General features: G+C 36.0%; 1 protein-coding gene across 1 annotated transcript; it reads left to right on the top strand.

The window, feature by feature from the left end:
• The first annotated feature begins 7,437 nt into the window (after positions 1 to 7,437).
• LOC139130937 (uncharacterized) lies at positions 7,438 to 12,064 on the top strand. Its single transcript, XM_070696789.1, has 4 exons — positions 7,438 to 7,574; positions 9,689 to 9,819; positions 10,327 to 10,479; positions 10,832 to 12,064. Exons 1-4 carry the CDS (start codon positions 7,454 to 7,456, stop codon positions 11,015 to 11,017), a joined length of 591 nt encoding a protein of 196 aa, XP_070552890.1. The 5' UTR covers positions 7,438 to 7,453; the 3' UTR covers positions 11,018 to 12,064.
• Positions 12,065 to 15,565: the final 3,501 nt, after the last annotated feature.

A 15,565-nucleotide genomic window follows, 5' to 3' on the forward strand; every position in this document is an offset into this window, starting at 1 on the left:
GAAACTGTACATTAGTATAAAGTCCCGTGTACATAAGCATAAAGGCATTTAAATATGTTACGTTACACAGTTTCTATAACAACCAAAATGATTAATGATCAACTAGTCGAAATGATTTACACTTTTTAGCAGTAAAAAATAGAAAATGTTATCATACCCTGCCTTAAAGGTAAACGCAACAATAATAACACATTATAGACAACCATTGTGAGAAGTAACGGCAGATTATCTATAGTACGTGAAATGCATCATACACAGGATACAAGAGTAAAATTATCAGCACACTTCTCTTCATGGGATTGTATAACGTCTGTAAATAACGCTGAAATCCATGTCGGGTGGTTAAAATAGAGAATCGTCGATATTGTATAAATTGACCTTTTTTGATAAATACACAAAGACACTTTACTGACATACAGTGATTACCACAAGTTGTGTGAGTTGCTTCTCAAGACTGGACTCTTTTTGTGATTTTTGTTTCTTTGTTTCTTTGTTTCTTAGAGGAATACATATTCTAGATTATACAAAATAACAATTGCTTCATTCGTTCACGAACAGAATGCTAATTATCTAGCCAAGGAAGTTTGAAGTTGCAGTCCTGTTGGCATATGCAATGTCACTTCCTTTAGATTTCAGTAGTATGCTCGACTTCGGTGCTTTGTACATCTGTCCTTCGTTTTCCGGACTTCTTGCGCCGTTGCTTTATCATGAATAGTATTGCTAATAATCCGACTATTACTGACAAACTTATCCCAACTAAGACAAATGTTCCTGCAGCCCCGTCTGAAAGTTAACATTTCAATCATTATATTTCAAATATTAACACGCTTTTAATGACAAAAATGACATAATGTATCTGAAGAAAACATTGTATAAACAACGTATATCCGTTTTAATAAACTTTTGAATTTGGAAGTTGATATTGCAAAAAAGACCAGGCTATGAAAAGTACAAACTGTAAAATGTATGATTTCATCTCTCAAAAAACCGGTCGAATTTATGAATTTAGAATATCTTCTATCTGTCCAGTTACGTTTGAAATTGATCGCTCATCGTATCCCGGCAATGGGGGATTTTATCGCTAAGATACGCCAGACAGGCGGATTGCAGACGGCAGAAGTTGCGACTGAAAAATGACCTGAGGGCAGCTCTGATATATTGCTGCATTCATGTCAGATAAGTAGATATACACATGCAATGCTTTAAGAATAATGATTGTATGAATGTCCTTAGGGCAGCTCGAATATATTGCTGCCCTCAGGGCAGATTGATAGATATACAACTATGCAATGACGTGTGAGCATAGAAAATGTATGTCTGCCCTGAGGGCAGCAAAGATATGTATAGCTGCCCTCAGGGCAGATTGGTAAATGTACGTTATGCAACGATGTAAGGATAGGAAATGTATGTCTGCCCTAAGGGCAGCTCTGTTTGGTGCTTTCAGGGTAGATTAGTAAATATACACTATGCAATGATATAAGGATAAGATATATATGTCTGCCCTGAGGGCAGACATACATTTCCTCTCTTTAAAGTATTGCATACTGTATATCTAACAATCTGACATATATTTCCTATCTTATCTACCAATCTGCCCCGAGAAAAGCAATATATCTGACCTGCCCATAGGGCAGACATACCGTTCCTGTCCTCACACATCATTGCATAATGTATAGTGCAGTGACGTCATTGAATGTTTTGCACATGTTTACTCAATTTTTAGCTGCCCTGATGGCAGCGCTGCCCTCAGGTCATTTTCAATTGCAATTTCTGCTGCCTGCCAGGGTGTTTTGTTGGAGTCGCAAAATACTGATTTTTGTTTTGCGACATTTTACAATCATGCTTTAATGTAACACTTCCGTTCAGTTAAGTGTAAATTATGCCTTGGCAGTCAGATTCTAGTATTTGAATGAATCGATTTTGGTGTAACAGTTCAACATTACAATAACAATCGTCTTCACTTCACTAGTTCCATACTTAAACCGATTTGGAATTTATATGTACACAACTGTACATATGAGTACAGCCCTTCACTTTCACATCGTCAAGCTGACTCCGTTTTAGCTTTGATTTTTATTTGTAGCGTTCAAAACATAAACAGTTCATCGAACAGTTATGCTGCCGCAGCAAACTTTCATAGGAAAAATATGCATGACGAACGCGGATGGAGAATTTGCCGACGAAATGAATGGCAGGCACACGTCGCCACTCTCGAAAATGAGTGCAGTATTTCTGATTCAAGAATTTTGCCTGAGTGATTGCTAGATCTCATGGCCCTGAAAAGTTGGACAGACAATTAATACTGCTGAAAATAGAAGATCGCGAAACGATCAGTTCACGCTACCGTAAAACTTCAGAGACATAGAATGTTTGTGACATTTAGGTATACAGTGAGATGTGCGTGTCTGTCGTAAATTGGTCTACCTTTCAACACAATTTGCAGCCTATCTCTCGGCCTCCAAGAGCATATTCGACTGTTCATGCACCTCGGAGTAACAGTTATGATAAGTTGGCTTTGCTTTATGAACTGTAAACTTGTTATAACGTCGATATAATGCGGTTACGTAACGATCGGCCTTGTGAACTTAGTTTCAAAACCAACGATTATGCAGGATGTTTTATCGGGCCACAAACGCACACTGCGAAACATCAACTTGACTGTCGATTGCTGGTAGCACCAGTTGGCTACCGTGTAAAGTCTAGTCCTGGTATTGGGCGTAGTCCAAAACTATGGAGATAAAAATATCTCCATGGTTAAAACCAAACATGTTTGTCGAGAGCACTGTTCCCGAGAAGGTTTTTGTCTTAATGTCTAATATTTATACCGTTTACTATTTGAAAATACCTTTTTATGAGGCAAGTGTTCAAAGCGCGACTATGACGAGCTTCTAGCAACAGGAGCGACGTTATGTTTTCAAGAGCGAACTGTCGACAAATGTTTTTCTCCAATAAAAGATATTTTTCGGTGACAAACATTCCTCTGCTTTTGTGAAGAAATGCCAAGTTCTTGACTATTATGTAAAAGAGTTCGTTTCTCTCAATGCATTTTTGTCATATAAAAACTGAAATAATGACACAGAAAAAGATCAGCAGGGGCAGTGTTATTAAGCACCATTTCCTCATCTTTTCTTTAAAGTATAAAGACCTTGCTATCACTCTGTTGGCCTTGAGTCACCGGAGAACTACGTTTTTATTTCGAAGTAGTGATGCATTTTTGGTAATTTATCGGAGTAATATACGAAAGTTATAGTCCTGATGACCGGGTAATAGGAGTTCACTAAAATTTATTATCAGAGTTCATACGCATGTTTCTGAAGTGTACTTCTTTGCAGATCACTCGTTCATTGTTCGTATTCCCCAAACTGTTATCTAAATGTAGACATTTTAATACGAATAAGTGATTGCATTGACGTTGACGTCAATGATAAATCTGGTTAAAAAGGGAAAAATGCTCACCAGCGTCTGATTCGTCCTTAACAGACTGCGTTCCCGACTTCGCGTCACCTTGACTTTTGGTCTTGACAAAAGGAGTATATCCGTCAGTAATTAATGCTCCATTTTCCCTCTCAGCTTAAGTTAAATAACAATGATGAAATCGTGCGGTCAATTTTGCTAGCTAAGGTTAAGGGGCAGCTGAAATGACGGCCATGCACCTCGCAGCTTTGACGTTTGTTAGTAAAAAGTGACCTGAGATTCGCCTCATAAACTATGTTATTATATTTGACCTTTCAATAGCAAATCATGGTTGTGTATAGAGATAAGTTGTCAAGCCAGGAAAGAAACAAAATATCAATCATTTCAAAACTAACCGTGTCCGGACAACAACTGGCCTTTGTCGATCGGCCTACTTACCCGGCCCCGGCAAAGTTTATATAATAGCAGAAAAAACATTAGAAAACATGAATATAAAAGGCATCGGATAACCAGTAAATTTGCATTGATTATAAAATTGTTAATCAGGAATACGGTTGAACTAAGCAGTCTGTCTGTTCTCTTTTTGACGAGTTTACCTACAAACAAGACAATATTTCTATCTTACCTTCTTCAACTGAATTCATAGGCGCCGGTCCAGTTCTTCTGAGATCTTCATTACCTAAGAGGAATGTATGCATTTTCCGATATAAAATGTCGATACTTAATGCTCAATTTTTCCTCTCGGCTTATGATGAATCTTGCTGTCAGTTTTGTAAGGTTAAGGAGTGGCTGAAATGGCGGTCATACAACTGGTAGTTTGACGTTTGTTAGTAAGAACCCACCAAAGATTCCTCTCGTAAACAAAAATATTGTTTTGAACTTTCAATAGCAAATCACGGTTGTGTATGGAGATAAGTTGTGCAGCCAGGAAAGAAAGAAAATATCAAGTTTTTCTAAAAATAGACGTGTCTGGACAACAACTGGCCATTTTCGATTGGTTTTTGACCCCCGGGTAAGTGTTCATAAATTAGAAATGAATACTAAAGAATAATGCAACAAGTAAACATTGAATCCATAATTATTAATCAGGAATATTGTTGAACTCAGCAATCTGACTTTTCTCTTTTTTGACGAGTTGCCTGAACACAAGACAATATTTCTATCGTACCTTCTTCAAATAAATTCACAGACGACGGCCAAGTTCTTCTTAAATCTTCATTATCTAAGAGGAAAGATTGCATTTTTCGATATAAAAAGTCGGTACGTAATGTTCGATTTTCCCTCCCGGCTTAAAGTTAATTGGCAATTTTGAACAATGCTTTCAGTTCTGTAATGTTTAGGAGCAGCTGAAATGGCAGTCATGCAATTTGAAGCTTTGATGTTTGTTCGTATGAACTCAACAAAGATTTCCTTTGTAAACAAAGCCATTGTTTTGAACTTTTCAATAGCAAATTATGGTTCTGTATGGAGATAAGTAATACACCCAAGAAAGAAACAAAATATTAAGCATTTCAAAAATAAAGTGTCGGGACAACAACTGTCCGTTGTCAATTTGCATTGTCTTTTGACCACGGGAAAGTGTACGTAAAAGAGAAATATATTAGAAAACAGGAATATCAAAAGAATAAGACTAGCAATAAAGTTTCATTGACTACATAATTATTAATCCGTAGTACGGTTGAACTCAGCAAACTGTCTTTCTTTACAATTTTACCTGTACACAAGTCAATATTTATATTTTACCTTGTTCAACTAAATACACAGACGCCGGTCCAGTTATTCTCAAATCTTCATTACCTTAGAGGAATGAGTGCATTTTCCGATATAAAGAGTCAGTACTTAATGCTTAATTTTCCCTCTCTGCTTAAAGTTAAATGACAATGATGCATCTTGCTGCCAGTTTTGTAAGGTTAATGTTGTAAGGAGCGGCTAAAATGGCGATCATGCAACTCGAAGCTTTGACATTTGTTAGTAAGAATTCACCTAAGATTCTTTTAGTAAACAAAGCAATAGAGTTGAACTTTCAATAGCATTCCAAGGATACGTAGGAGAAAAGTTGTACAGTTAGGAAAGAAAAAAAAATTGAAGCATTGAAAAAAAGTCGTGTCCGGACAACAACTGGCCGTTGTCGATTGGTTCTTTTGACATCAGGAGAAGTGTATGAAAAGAATAAGATTAGTAATAAATTTCAGTTGAATACATTCGACCACATAAATTTACATTGACTGCATTAATTTCCATTGACATTAATAAGGAATATGGTCCAACTCGGCAAGCTGTCTTCTCTCTTTTTTGACGAGTTTACCTGTACACAAGTCAATATTTCTATCGTACCTTCTTCAACTAAATTCACTGACGCCAGTCCAGTTCTTCTGAGATCTCTATTATCTAAGAGGAATGAATACATTTCCAATATAAAATGTCGATACTTAATGCTTGATTTTCCCTCTCGGCTTAAAGTCAAATAACAATGATGAAATCGTGTTGTCGGTTTTGCTCGGTTACCCCCGGGGAAAGGCATGTAAAGCAGAAATACACTAGAAAACATGAATATCAAAGTAATAAGACCACCAGTATATTTTCATTGACTACATAATTGTTAATCAGGAATATGGTCAATCTTAGCAATCTGTCTTTATTCTTGTTGACGTCGAGTTTACCAGAACACAATTCAGTTTTTATATTTTACCTTCTTCAGCTAAATTTATAGACGCCGGTCCATTTCTTCTGAGACCTTCATTGTGTATGAGTAATAAGTGCATGATTCGAGCTAAAAAGTCTGTAAACGGTTTTACATTAAGTAGGCTCCGATAATGATTTACTTTGGCATGGTCAATTTTCCGCTTTTCGAGGAGTTGCTCTTAATTTACAGAGTTACTATTTACGATAAGTCGCTACAAGTTAAAAGTTGTGACTAAGCGTATTGGAGCAATGAAGTATTTTCTAAAGGAAAGACCTTGGTCTATATCACTTTTGTCTCTGTCTTGATTAATCGTTTATTTGAGAGTTTTTGCTATGCGTCTGACTGTCGAGCAATGTATATTCTTAACTTACAAGTATGTCCCCTTACGAAAATAGTCTATAGATATTCTGTTGAACTCTGATATTCTATAGAAATTCTGTATATTTTATGGAAATCTGATGGAAATATGCCTCTGTTGAAATTCAATTGAAAATTTTCAATAAAATTCTGTAGAAAAATTTAAATTTTATAGAACTTTAATGTGTATAGAAACTTTAAATTCTATTGAAGTTTGCTGATAATTTTCTGTAGAAAATCTGCAGAAATTAAACATATTTTTAATGGAATTTTTTGGTTCCATAGCTTTTGTGGAATTTTTTTTTGTTTTTTTTCCCCACAGTTTACACTGTTTCAGACTTAAGTTCATGTTTTTGCATGTTGGCATGAGCTTTGATAAGAACTCAGTGACATATACATAGCTGGTTTCAATATGGAAAAGGTAGTGACATTTACCTATGGAGAATTCTTAGCACATTCTCGTGTACCCTTTAATTCTGAAAAGCTATTTTCATGTACACACACATCCCAGAAAAATGTATAGTTTCAATTGTACCATTCCATTTGCCATTGCTTTTGTACATTTCATGACTGTACATAGACCAACCAGACTCTCTTTGTTCGATCCTAGGTCAAGTGAGCTGACCTGTGCCTTTGCTTTGTTATGCAAATAGTTTCCTGCTTTTACAATGGGCTGATTACATAATAGTATAGCCACGCATTATTCATTTGAACTTGAGGCAGTCCACAGTGCACATGACTCTTATGAAAAGTACTAAACTTCAACTCCAAATTGCATGGAACATTAGGATCCAAGGTCCATTAGCAAGATTCTAATGCGCCAGTCAATGTAAACCCCCACCCCCCACCCCCCCCCCACCTCGGGCGATACGGGATTAATGTGGGGGATTAGATCGTGTTTGCCATGAAACTGTGCCCGAGGGGGTGGGGCAATTGCCTCATTTTGATCCCCCTATACCTTTGACTGACAGGCTCAGAAGACGTGCGCAAAAACTACGCATGCGCACGTATGTTGTTGTTCACAGCGGCAGCATGGCGGAAGGTGGCTATGCAGGGCATGAGGGCCGGTACGCAGGTTTTATGCAGGCTATTGACGAACGCGATGCAGCAGTATTCAGAGGTGTGTATGACTATATTTGTGATTGCAGGCTGAAATATCGATAACCAAATAAATGATTGTCATCCGCTATGTATTCTCATTTTTTGGAAAGTTGAACATACCATACGCTAAATTTCCCGCAACATTTTTCCACGTGAGCGTGAGGTAGCGAGCGTGACATTTCGGACGTTCAGGATGCGTCGTCGACATGATCTAGCACTAAAAAGACATCCGGGTCACCTCTTTTTTTGATAAAACTGAAATTGCTCGTGTATTTGGACATATGTTCGGTCACGACGGGATTCCCTTTTATTGCACTAGATGTCCGCCAAATGTATTTTCACTTCTACTGCCTCGCAATGGTTTGTTGTGTGAGACGCCGTGACGTCATCGGTCCACAAGCGAGTCATCTCGATTATAAAAGTACATCTGTTCATGTTCTTTAATAGATAAAAAAGTATTTTCGTGAGGCCAGAATGCCATTTATTTCAGTCACTTTGGTAATTGCGGACATTGTATGCATGGCCATGTACCGTTGTACATGTTGTACGGTGCACGCCGTGCAAGTGTAGTGATGCATTCACAGTACTACAAATATCCCATGATTCATTTTGATTTGTACACTCACATTCCCCAGTCAAGCCAGGCAAAGATCACATGTGCAGAGGAAATTGTAGACTACTGATAAAAAATTTGAAAACATACTTTGAAGCAGTTATTGTTAATTACCTTTTCAAATAGTGTTGAAAATCATGCATTATTGAGAGAGGAGATAGGAATTTCATAAAATTTTGAAGCACTTATGTAACCAGCCATACAGAATAGTTTGAGGTAAAACGGGGATACTTTTAGCACCTGTTTTAGCCACACTAAAAGATATTGATTTTTCAATTGACAGGACAACATAAATTAACATTCTAAATTTTAGCAGAGGGTGGCCACCTCAGTTGTTCATTTGCTTGCTTCCTTCCAAGTATGACGTTTGCAGTACATTAACTGGCAGTCTCTGATGGTACATATCAAGGTTAATTTTGGGTAAAATTACATACTGTGACGTTTGTATAGGCATCGGAGAAATACATGTTCTTTCTTCAGTTCAGAAAGCTACAGCACAGGGTATCATGAGACATCTTTTGTCTACTTTTTATGATGAAAAAATATATGTCGGTCTCATTTAATTTTTGACAAGTTGGGTTTGATCTATTGAATGTATGGTATATACAAGTCAAGAATACAAATCTTTACAATATTTTACTTTACAACAGAAGGAACCTGCTGTGTAAGTCATTTTTCTCATAAAGTAATGATTGGTGGTGGGCATTTTCTTCACGTATGTCTACTAAAAGTTGTTTCAAACCTCTCCAGACTTCATGTGTAGCAATGTAGAACTGTAGTTTGTGTAGTGTCTTGTATAGTTTTATTAGCTAACGGTTGATGGTGATTGGTATTTTCATTAACACATCGATGCACGAGCATGTTTGCAGTTAATATATTGGTAATTTTCTCAAAATTGAAACAAATTGGAAAAAGTACCATAAAATTTATTTAACAAAATAGAGAATGCAAGTTTTTACTCATTTACAACTTATAAAATGTCTGAAAATTTGACAAAGTTGGCTGTCAACGGGTTCAAATATGCAGTAAAATAGAGCTACATGTATGTAGTGTTCCTGATAGTGCATAGATTCCGCATAACAAACTAAGTACCTGACCTATTTGCTGTGGTATAGAATGATATATGTTCTAGCTATGTACACCGGTACACAACTATTCTGCAGATTCCATATCTACAGTGTACATTTATTTTTAAAAGCAAACAATGAACATTTCATAATTATGACTGATATTTGTGTGCTGGTACTGGTAAGGCTAAAAAAAGAAAAAAAATATTTCTGGTTTTTGACATGTGGCAAAAAATGATGCGGCGATGCATTTTTTAATGGAATTTTTATCATTTTTCCAAAAGGGCAAATGGAAAAAGGAAAAAAAGGTCCATGCGTACATATTTAAGTAATGCTGGTGATGACCAAAAACAATTTTTTTGGGGACCCTAATGCCTGTATTCCCCATACATGTAGCTTGGGAGGATGACAGTACAATAGATTAGACAAGTTCTCAATTTTGATATTTTTCAGAAAATGAAATGGATGATAAGGCAACAGCAATGTTAACCAGCACTGACCTGAAGGATTTCTTCCCAAAAGCAGGACCGCGTCTCAGAGTACTGCGTACCCTGAGACTCTACTATCCCGATCCAGATGCTGAGGTATTCCAACATAATTAGCCTGTACACTACATTTTTGGGTGCTCTCACTGTGCCTGAATCATATTTCTTGGCATCAACTTTTTTAATAGTATTACATGTATGCATTTGTAACCTTACAATGTAGCAGTTAAAGGTATAATATCACCTATTTGAATTTAGCCACAATTTAATACCAAGGAAAGTCAAAGATCTAGCCAAAGATGTAGCCAATCGCAGATTTTAAGCAGGTGGCCACTTTAAAAACAGCACCCTCACATGGCCATTTTGAATACAAAGGAAGTTTTTTTTAACCAAATATACGCATATGTAGATTACAGGTGACTGTATACCTTCAATTTATACATTAGCATGCAATACTTTGATCTCTGGCATTCAAAGAAACTGCAGTCATGTGGTATTTTAAAATTTGTTGTATTTTTTTTATGAACGTTTGTAGTCACATTGGTACATCTTGAATTTTTGTAGATATACAAAGAGCTACAGATTATTTTGTTATCTTTATTGCAGAAAGAGCCTTGTGATCAAACAGTTACACTGAGTACAGGCACTAACAGTAGCACTACACAACTCTGTGAATCATCAAAGGCAGAACAGATATTGCCTGCTAGATCTGGACAGCTAACTATAAAGACCGTCACACAGTTGGGACCAGAGTTACTGGTGAGCAAATAAATATAGTTCAGTATAGTTTATGGTGAAACAGTTATGGTTCAGAAGTGAAATCATAGCCTGTTTCTGATAATCTGCTATCAGTGACATATGATCCTTCTTTGTCTACATCCCATCACTGCTAACATGTTTAAGGAATTTTGGAATTTTTTAGTGATTAATTGTGAAATATCCATTTTATGGTTTAAAGTGTCATTACTTGAAAACTTCTCTCCTACGAGTACTATCATTTTAGGGGTGACGTGTTAGTGTATTGTATAACTCTGCCCGGTCATATAACAACAGTGCTATTATGTGTGATTAAAATAAGTCTAAATGCCTCATTTTCTTATCTTTATTGTAGATCCAGTCAGGAGTTGAACCAAAAATGACCTCGGTAGAAATTGATACAGACAGACTTTGCATTGAAAGCCGCCTGTATGGGAGAGATTGCAAATCAACTGATGCACTGAAGCCGTATCATAAGGCAATGAATGAAGCTGCATTTGAACTGTGCGTAAAAGATTGCAGTCTTCCCTTACGAAAATAGTCTGTAGATATTCTATTGAACTCTGATATTCTATAGAAATTCTGTATATTTTATGGAAATCTGATGGAAATATGCTTCCATTGAAATTCAATTGAAAATTTTCAATACAATTCTGTAGAAAAATTTAAATTTTATAGAATTTTAATGTGTATAGAAACTTTAAATTCTATTGAAGTTTGCTGATAATTTTCTGTAGAAAATCTGCAGAAATTAAACATATTTTTTATGGAATTTTTCAGTTCCATAGCTTTTGTGGAAATTCTTTTTCTGTTTTTTCCCCCCCAGTTTACACTGTTTCAGACTTAAGTTCATGTTTTTGCATGTTGGCATGAGCTTTGATAAGAACTCAGTGACATATATATAGCTGGTTTCAATATGGAAAAGGTAGTGACATATACCTATGGAGAATTCTAAGCACATTCTCGTGTACCCTTTAATTCTGAAAAGTTATTTTCATTTACACACACGTGCCAGGAAAATGTATACAGTTTCAATTGTACCATTCCTTTTGTCATTGCTTTTGTACATTTCATGACTGCACACAGACCAACCTGACTCTCTTTGTTAGATCCTAGGTCAAGTGAGCTGACCTGCCTTTGCTTTGTTATGCAATTAGTTTCCTGCCTTTACAATGGGCTGATTACATAATAGTGTAGCCACGCATTATTCATTTGAACTTGAGGCAGTCCACAGTGCACATGGCTCTTATGAAAAGTACTAAAGTTCAACTCCAAATTCCATGGAAAATTAGGATCCAAGGTCCATTAGCAAGATTCTAACAGTGTTATGGAGAAGGGAGCTCACTAATATGTCACAACTGTAAGGATCCACATTGCAGCATCAACTGAAAATTACGTGAGTTAAGATACACAACACTTTAATTATGCACTTGGCTGAGTTGACAACTCAAAACTGTAGATGGAGAGGTAGGCCTTGCATTCATATGTGTAGGTTGCTTTATATTTTGTAGTCCCTGTATGTTTCATCAAGTTTCGAACGATTGTTAATCATAATTCTTTTAGAAATAAACTACATGTTTATAATTTACTTGCTGCCTGATTTTTTGTGAGTTTTGCAGTAATTCATTGCATTGGTATCTATGGCAATATCATAAGGCGGTACTCCTTACTTAATAAAAGTTTAACACATATTGTTGTCATACTTTCTAAGAGATTGAACTCGTATAAGACAAACAAACTTCTGTAAAAGAGTGCAGAAATTAACTATAGTTCTGCAGAAATTCTACATAAAAATTCTGTAGAATGTGGTATAAATTCAATATAGTGCTATAGATATTCTGTAGAACGTGTATCGAATTTACATAGAAATTCTGTAAATTCTACAGAAATGATACAGAAATTCTGTTGAATTTCTACAGAAAAAGGGGGCCAAAACTCCATTAAACTCCGTTAATTTCCATAATGGTTCAGCAGAATTTCTGTAGAAATTCTGTATCACTTTAATTGAATTTTGTCATCAATTTCAATAGAATTTCTACGGAAAATTTTCATAAGGGTCCTTCAGCTGAAGCCACAGATATGGGTCGTGATCTTCTAGGATCTACATAACCTACTCAAGATTATGACAAAAAATGAACATAGCATATTTTACTTTTGAACACAGACAAATATTGACAGACTTGTAACGCGGCATGCCCTTTGTTCCATGGTCGTCTCGGTAGACTATTGGCTTTTTATATTAAAATGAGTTTCAAAGGGGTTAAACTTTTTGGAGGCTTTGTTTGTGGTTGATAATTGCACGAGATTATGCAAAAAATACAACGAGATGGCATCGTACTGCCAGTCGCGTATCAACCATAGTGACTTTGTGAGCTCTCAGCACTGCTTCACGCCAATCATAACATAACACGCCAGCAGTTTCATAACATGTCCTTCCTTGACGCATGTGTCAAAGACGGTAAGACTGACTGTAAACCATTGAGTTAAACCAGACAGTATCGATAAAAGACTTTCAAAATTGGTTCAAACACACTTAATATATATTCATAGAAATATGAGAGGAATTTGTCAAACGGTAAAACTCACTTTCCTGAAGTTCAAAACACTCCCCTTTTCGCCAGCACGTCAATTTTTCGCCCAGCACCACACGACAAAAACAACACAAACTTTGCCGAACATACTTTCGCTTAATAATTGGCGAAAATCCGAAAATTACCGAAGGATGCATGGTCGGCACTCTTCGGAAAAGAGAGGCGAGAGCAACCTGAGACGAGGCGAACATGGATGGGTTACGTAACCGCTTCACGCCTTAAACAATACCCGTTACAAGTCTGTCTATGTTTGTCTGTGTTTTGAAGTAAAAGAGCTGTTTAACAGAGGCATCCAGCAAAATGAATATACATTCCATATTGAAATATAGGAAACAATTATCCTTTAAAGTTGAGATCATTGTTATCTATTTAAATGACTGTATTCACTGTATTTCACAATATCTGCATTCATGAAGACTCCCAATTCACTTATTGTAAAATTTGACTCCCCACCTTCTAAAATAGGTTTTGTAAAATTTAACGCCACTGATTTCCACAGAACCCCCCCCCCCTTTAAAAAACGAGTGCTCTCCAAATCCCTTGTAGTCGTTCCAGTTCTTTTCAGACTGGCACAGTGTATGCAGGATTACATTAAAACAAAAAGAATAATATACCAATTATAATTATCCAATTAATGATGGCCTAACTTTTAGGCGTATTCTCATAGAATTTTGAATATTCGAGAGAATAATGATCGATCTGGTATTTATCATCCTCAAGTCCATAAAACAGTCGGGAAAGTCAAAGTGATGAATCAGCCTTTTACCTCCTGAAAAAGTCTATAGACAATATCAATCAGTCTGGTCGAAAAAAACTTGCGAATGTAACACTATGTCAAAATGCAATAAGTTATGCCTGCCATGAATGTAAGGAGGCAATGTTAACTTGAGTAGTCATCCAAAAAAACGAAAGAGAAAACATTACGAATGACTTAAGCTTGAGGACAGGGTAAATATTAATAGATAAATGTGGAGAAAAATAAAAAGTAGTCACTAAAGAGAGAAAGCAAACAAGAATTTAAATCTATACTAGCATACACTAGTACTATGAAAATGACAATATTAATTAAAAGGATTTAGTAAAGAAGCCATGTCTGTCGTATAATTATCATTGGGTGCTTTGAAAGTGGACGTTCAAGTCACGATGGTTCAAATGCAACGCTCAAGGAATAGCTGTGGTAGCCCGTGTGAATATGGTATTACTCTTCTGAGATAAGCAATCAATAAGATTATCGTAACTTTTTATGCATCAATTAAATTTATTCACCAGAACACTCTCTGAGTGGACGCGTTCATGCTATGTACAAAGTAACTATCTGGTCTGTCAAATGCTGCAGTACTGTTCAGTGGAAATGGAATTACAATTGATGACTCTTTACTCTATAGTGACGCGTGTCGCACTATTATAATTTACATCAGTCAATTACCATAGGTCCTAAACAATATACACAACTTCATTTTCTGACAAGCGTTTCAAATATATTGTGAGAAAATGTACATACCTTCATCTCCAGCCTTCATGTTTGCATCCATAGCATTTGTTCCAGCTTCATTACCATCAATCCCTTCGATGACGTCGCCTTTTAGAAATTTAACATTATTATTATTATTATTATTATTATTATTATTATTATTATTAGTAGTAGTAGTAGTAGTAGTAGTAGTAGTAGTGGTAGTTTTTCAAATATCTTTATTTCACACAGGTGCCTACATACTAAAACTGTAAAAGGATTTGTTTTACATTTCCAGGAACCAAAGGAAACATAAGATAAACACAAACAAAAGTAAATCACTTCAAAGTAATGGTAGGCATTGAACAGAAAACGTAATGAATGACAAAATTAAATGTCAACAAGAAATAAACATCATAAACTCATCACTTCATAATTCAAGCGGATGACACAATCTATCGATGGACAAAAGCAGGTAAGTTACTAATAAATAATATGTGAAAATTTACTTTACCATCATAAGTGTCACAGAGAATGTCATCAAAAGCCCAAGTAGTATTAAAATAATATACAGTTTCATTAAGACGATGATACTCTAATTCAAGTCTCAATCTGGAGAAAACTTTCGTTTTAAATATGTATAATGGCTCAACTGAACTTTGGTTCCTAAACATATTTCTTCTTGCTAAATGAATACACAACTAAGCCATCGTAGAAATGTAAACAAACAAAGACATTGCACGTCTATGAATAAATACAGAGTTTTTAACAGGAAGATTACTGAAAAACCATGCAATGTTGACAGCTTGTCCGGGTTAATTTAACGAGACGTTATAGTGCATGTAAAACCGGTTGAATGTTTGGACACTCAAGGAAAGTATGTAAAAGTGAATCAATGTCATTACAGAGAGAACAGTTGGCATCTGAACGAAAATAGCACGGAACAAATAGGAACTGGTTTGATAGGCGCCGTGCATAATGCGCCATTGTAAATCCCCTTCTTTCTTTATGATGGGATCACAATAACATGAAGCAAAGTTTGGTTAGA

The sequence above is a fragment of the Ptychodera flava genome, chromosome 4 (genome assembly GCF_041260155.1).
Source record: "Ptychodera flava strain L36383 chromosome 4, AS_Pfla_20210202, whole genome shotgun sequence".
NCBI classification, from domain to species: Eukaryota; Metazoa; Hemichordata; class Enteropneusta; family Ptychoderidae; genus Ptychodera; species Ptychodera flava.

Coding starts and splice junctions, on each gene's coding strand:
- LOC139130937 (XM_070696789.1), top strand. CDS start 7,454: ATGCGCACGTATGTTGTTGTTCACAGCGGCAGCATGGCGGAAGGTGGC. Junction 7,575..9,688: donor CGATGCAGCAGTATTCAGAG/GTGTGTATGACT, acceptor GATATTTTTCAG/AAAATGAAATGGATGATAAG. Junction 9,820..10,326: donor ATCCCGATCCAGATGCTGAG/GTATTCCAACAT, acceptor TCTTTATTGCAG/AAAGAGCCTTGTGATCAAAC.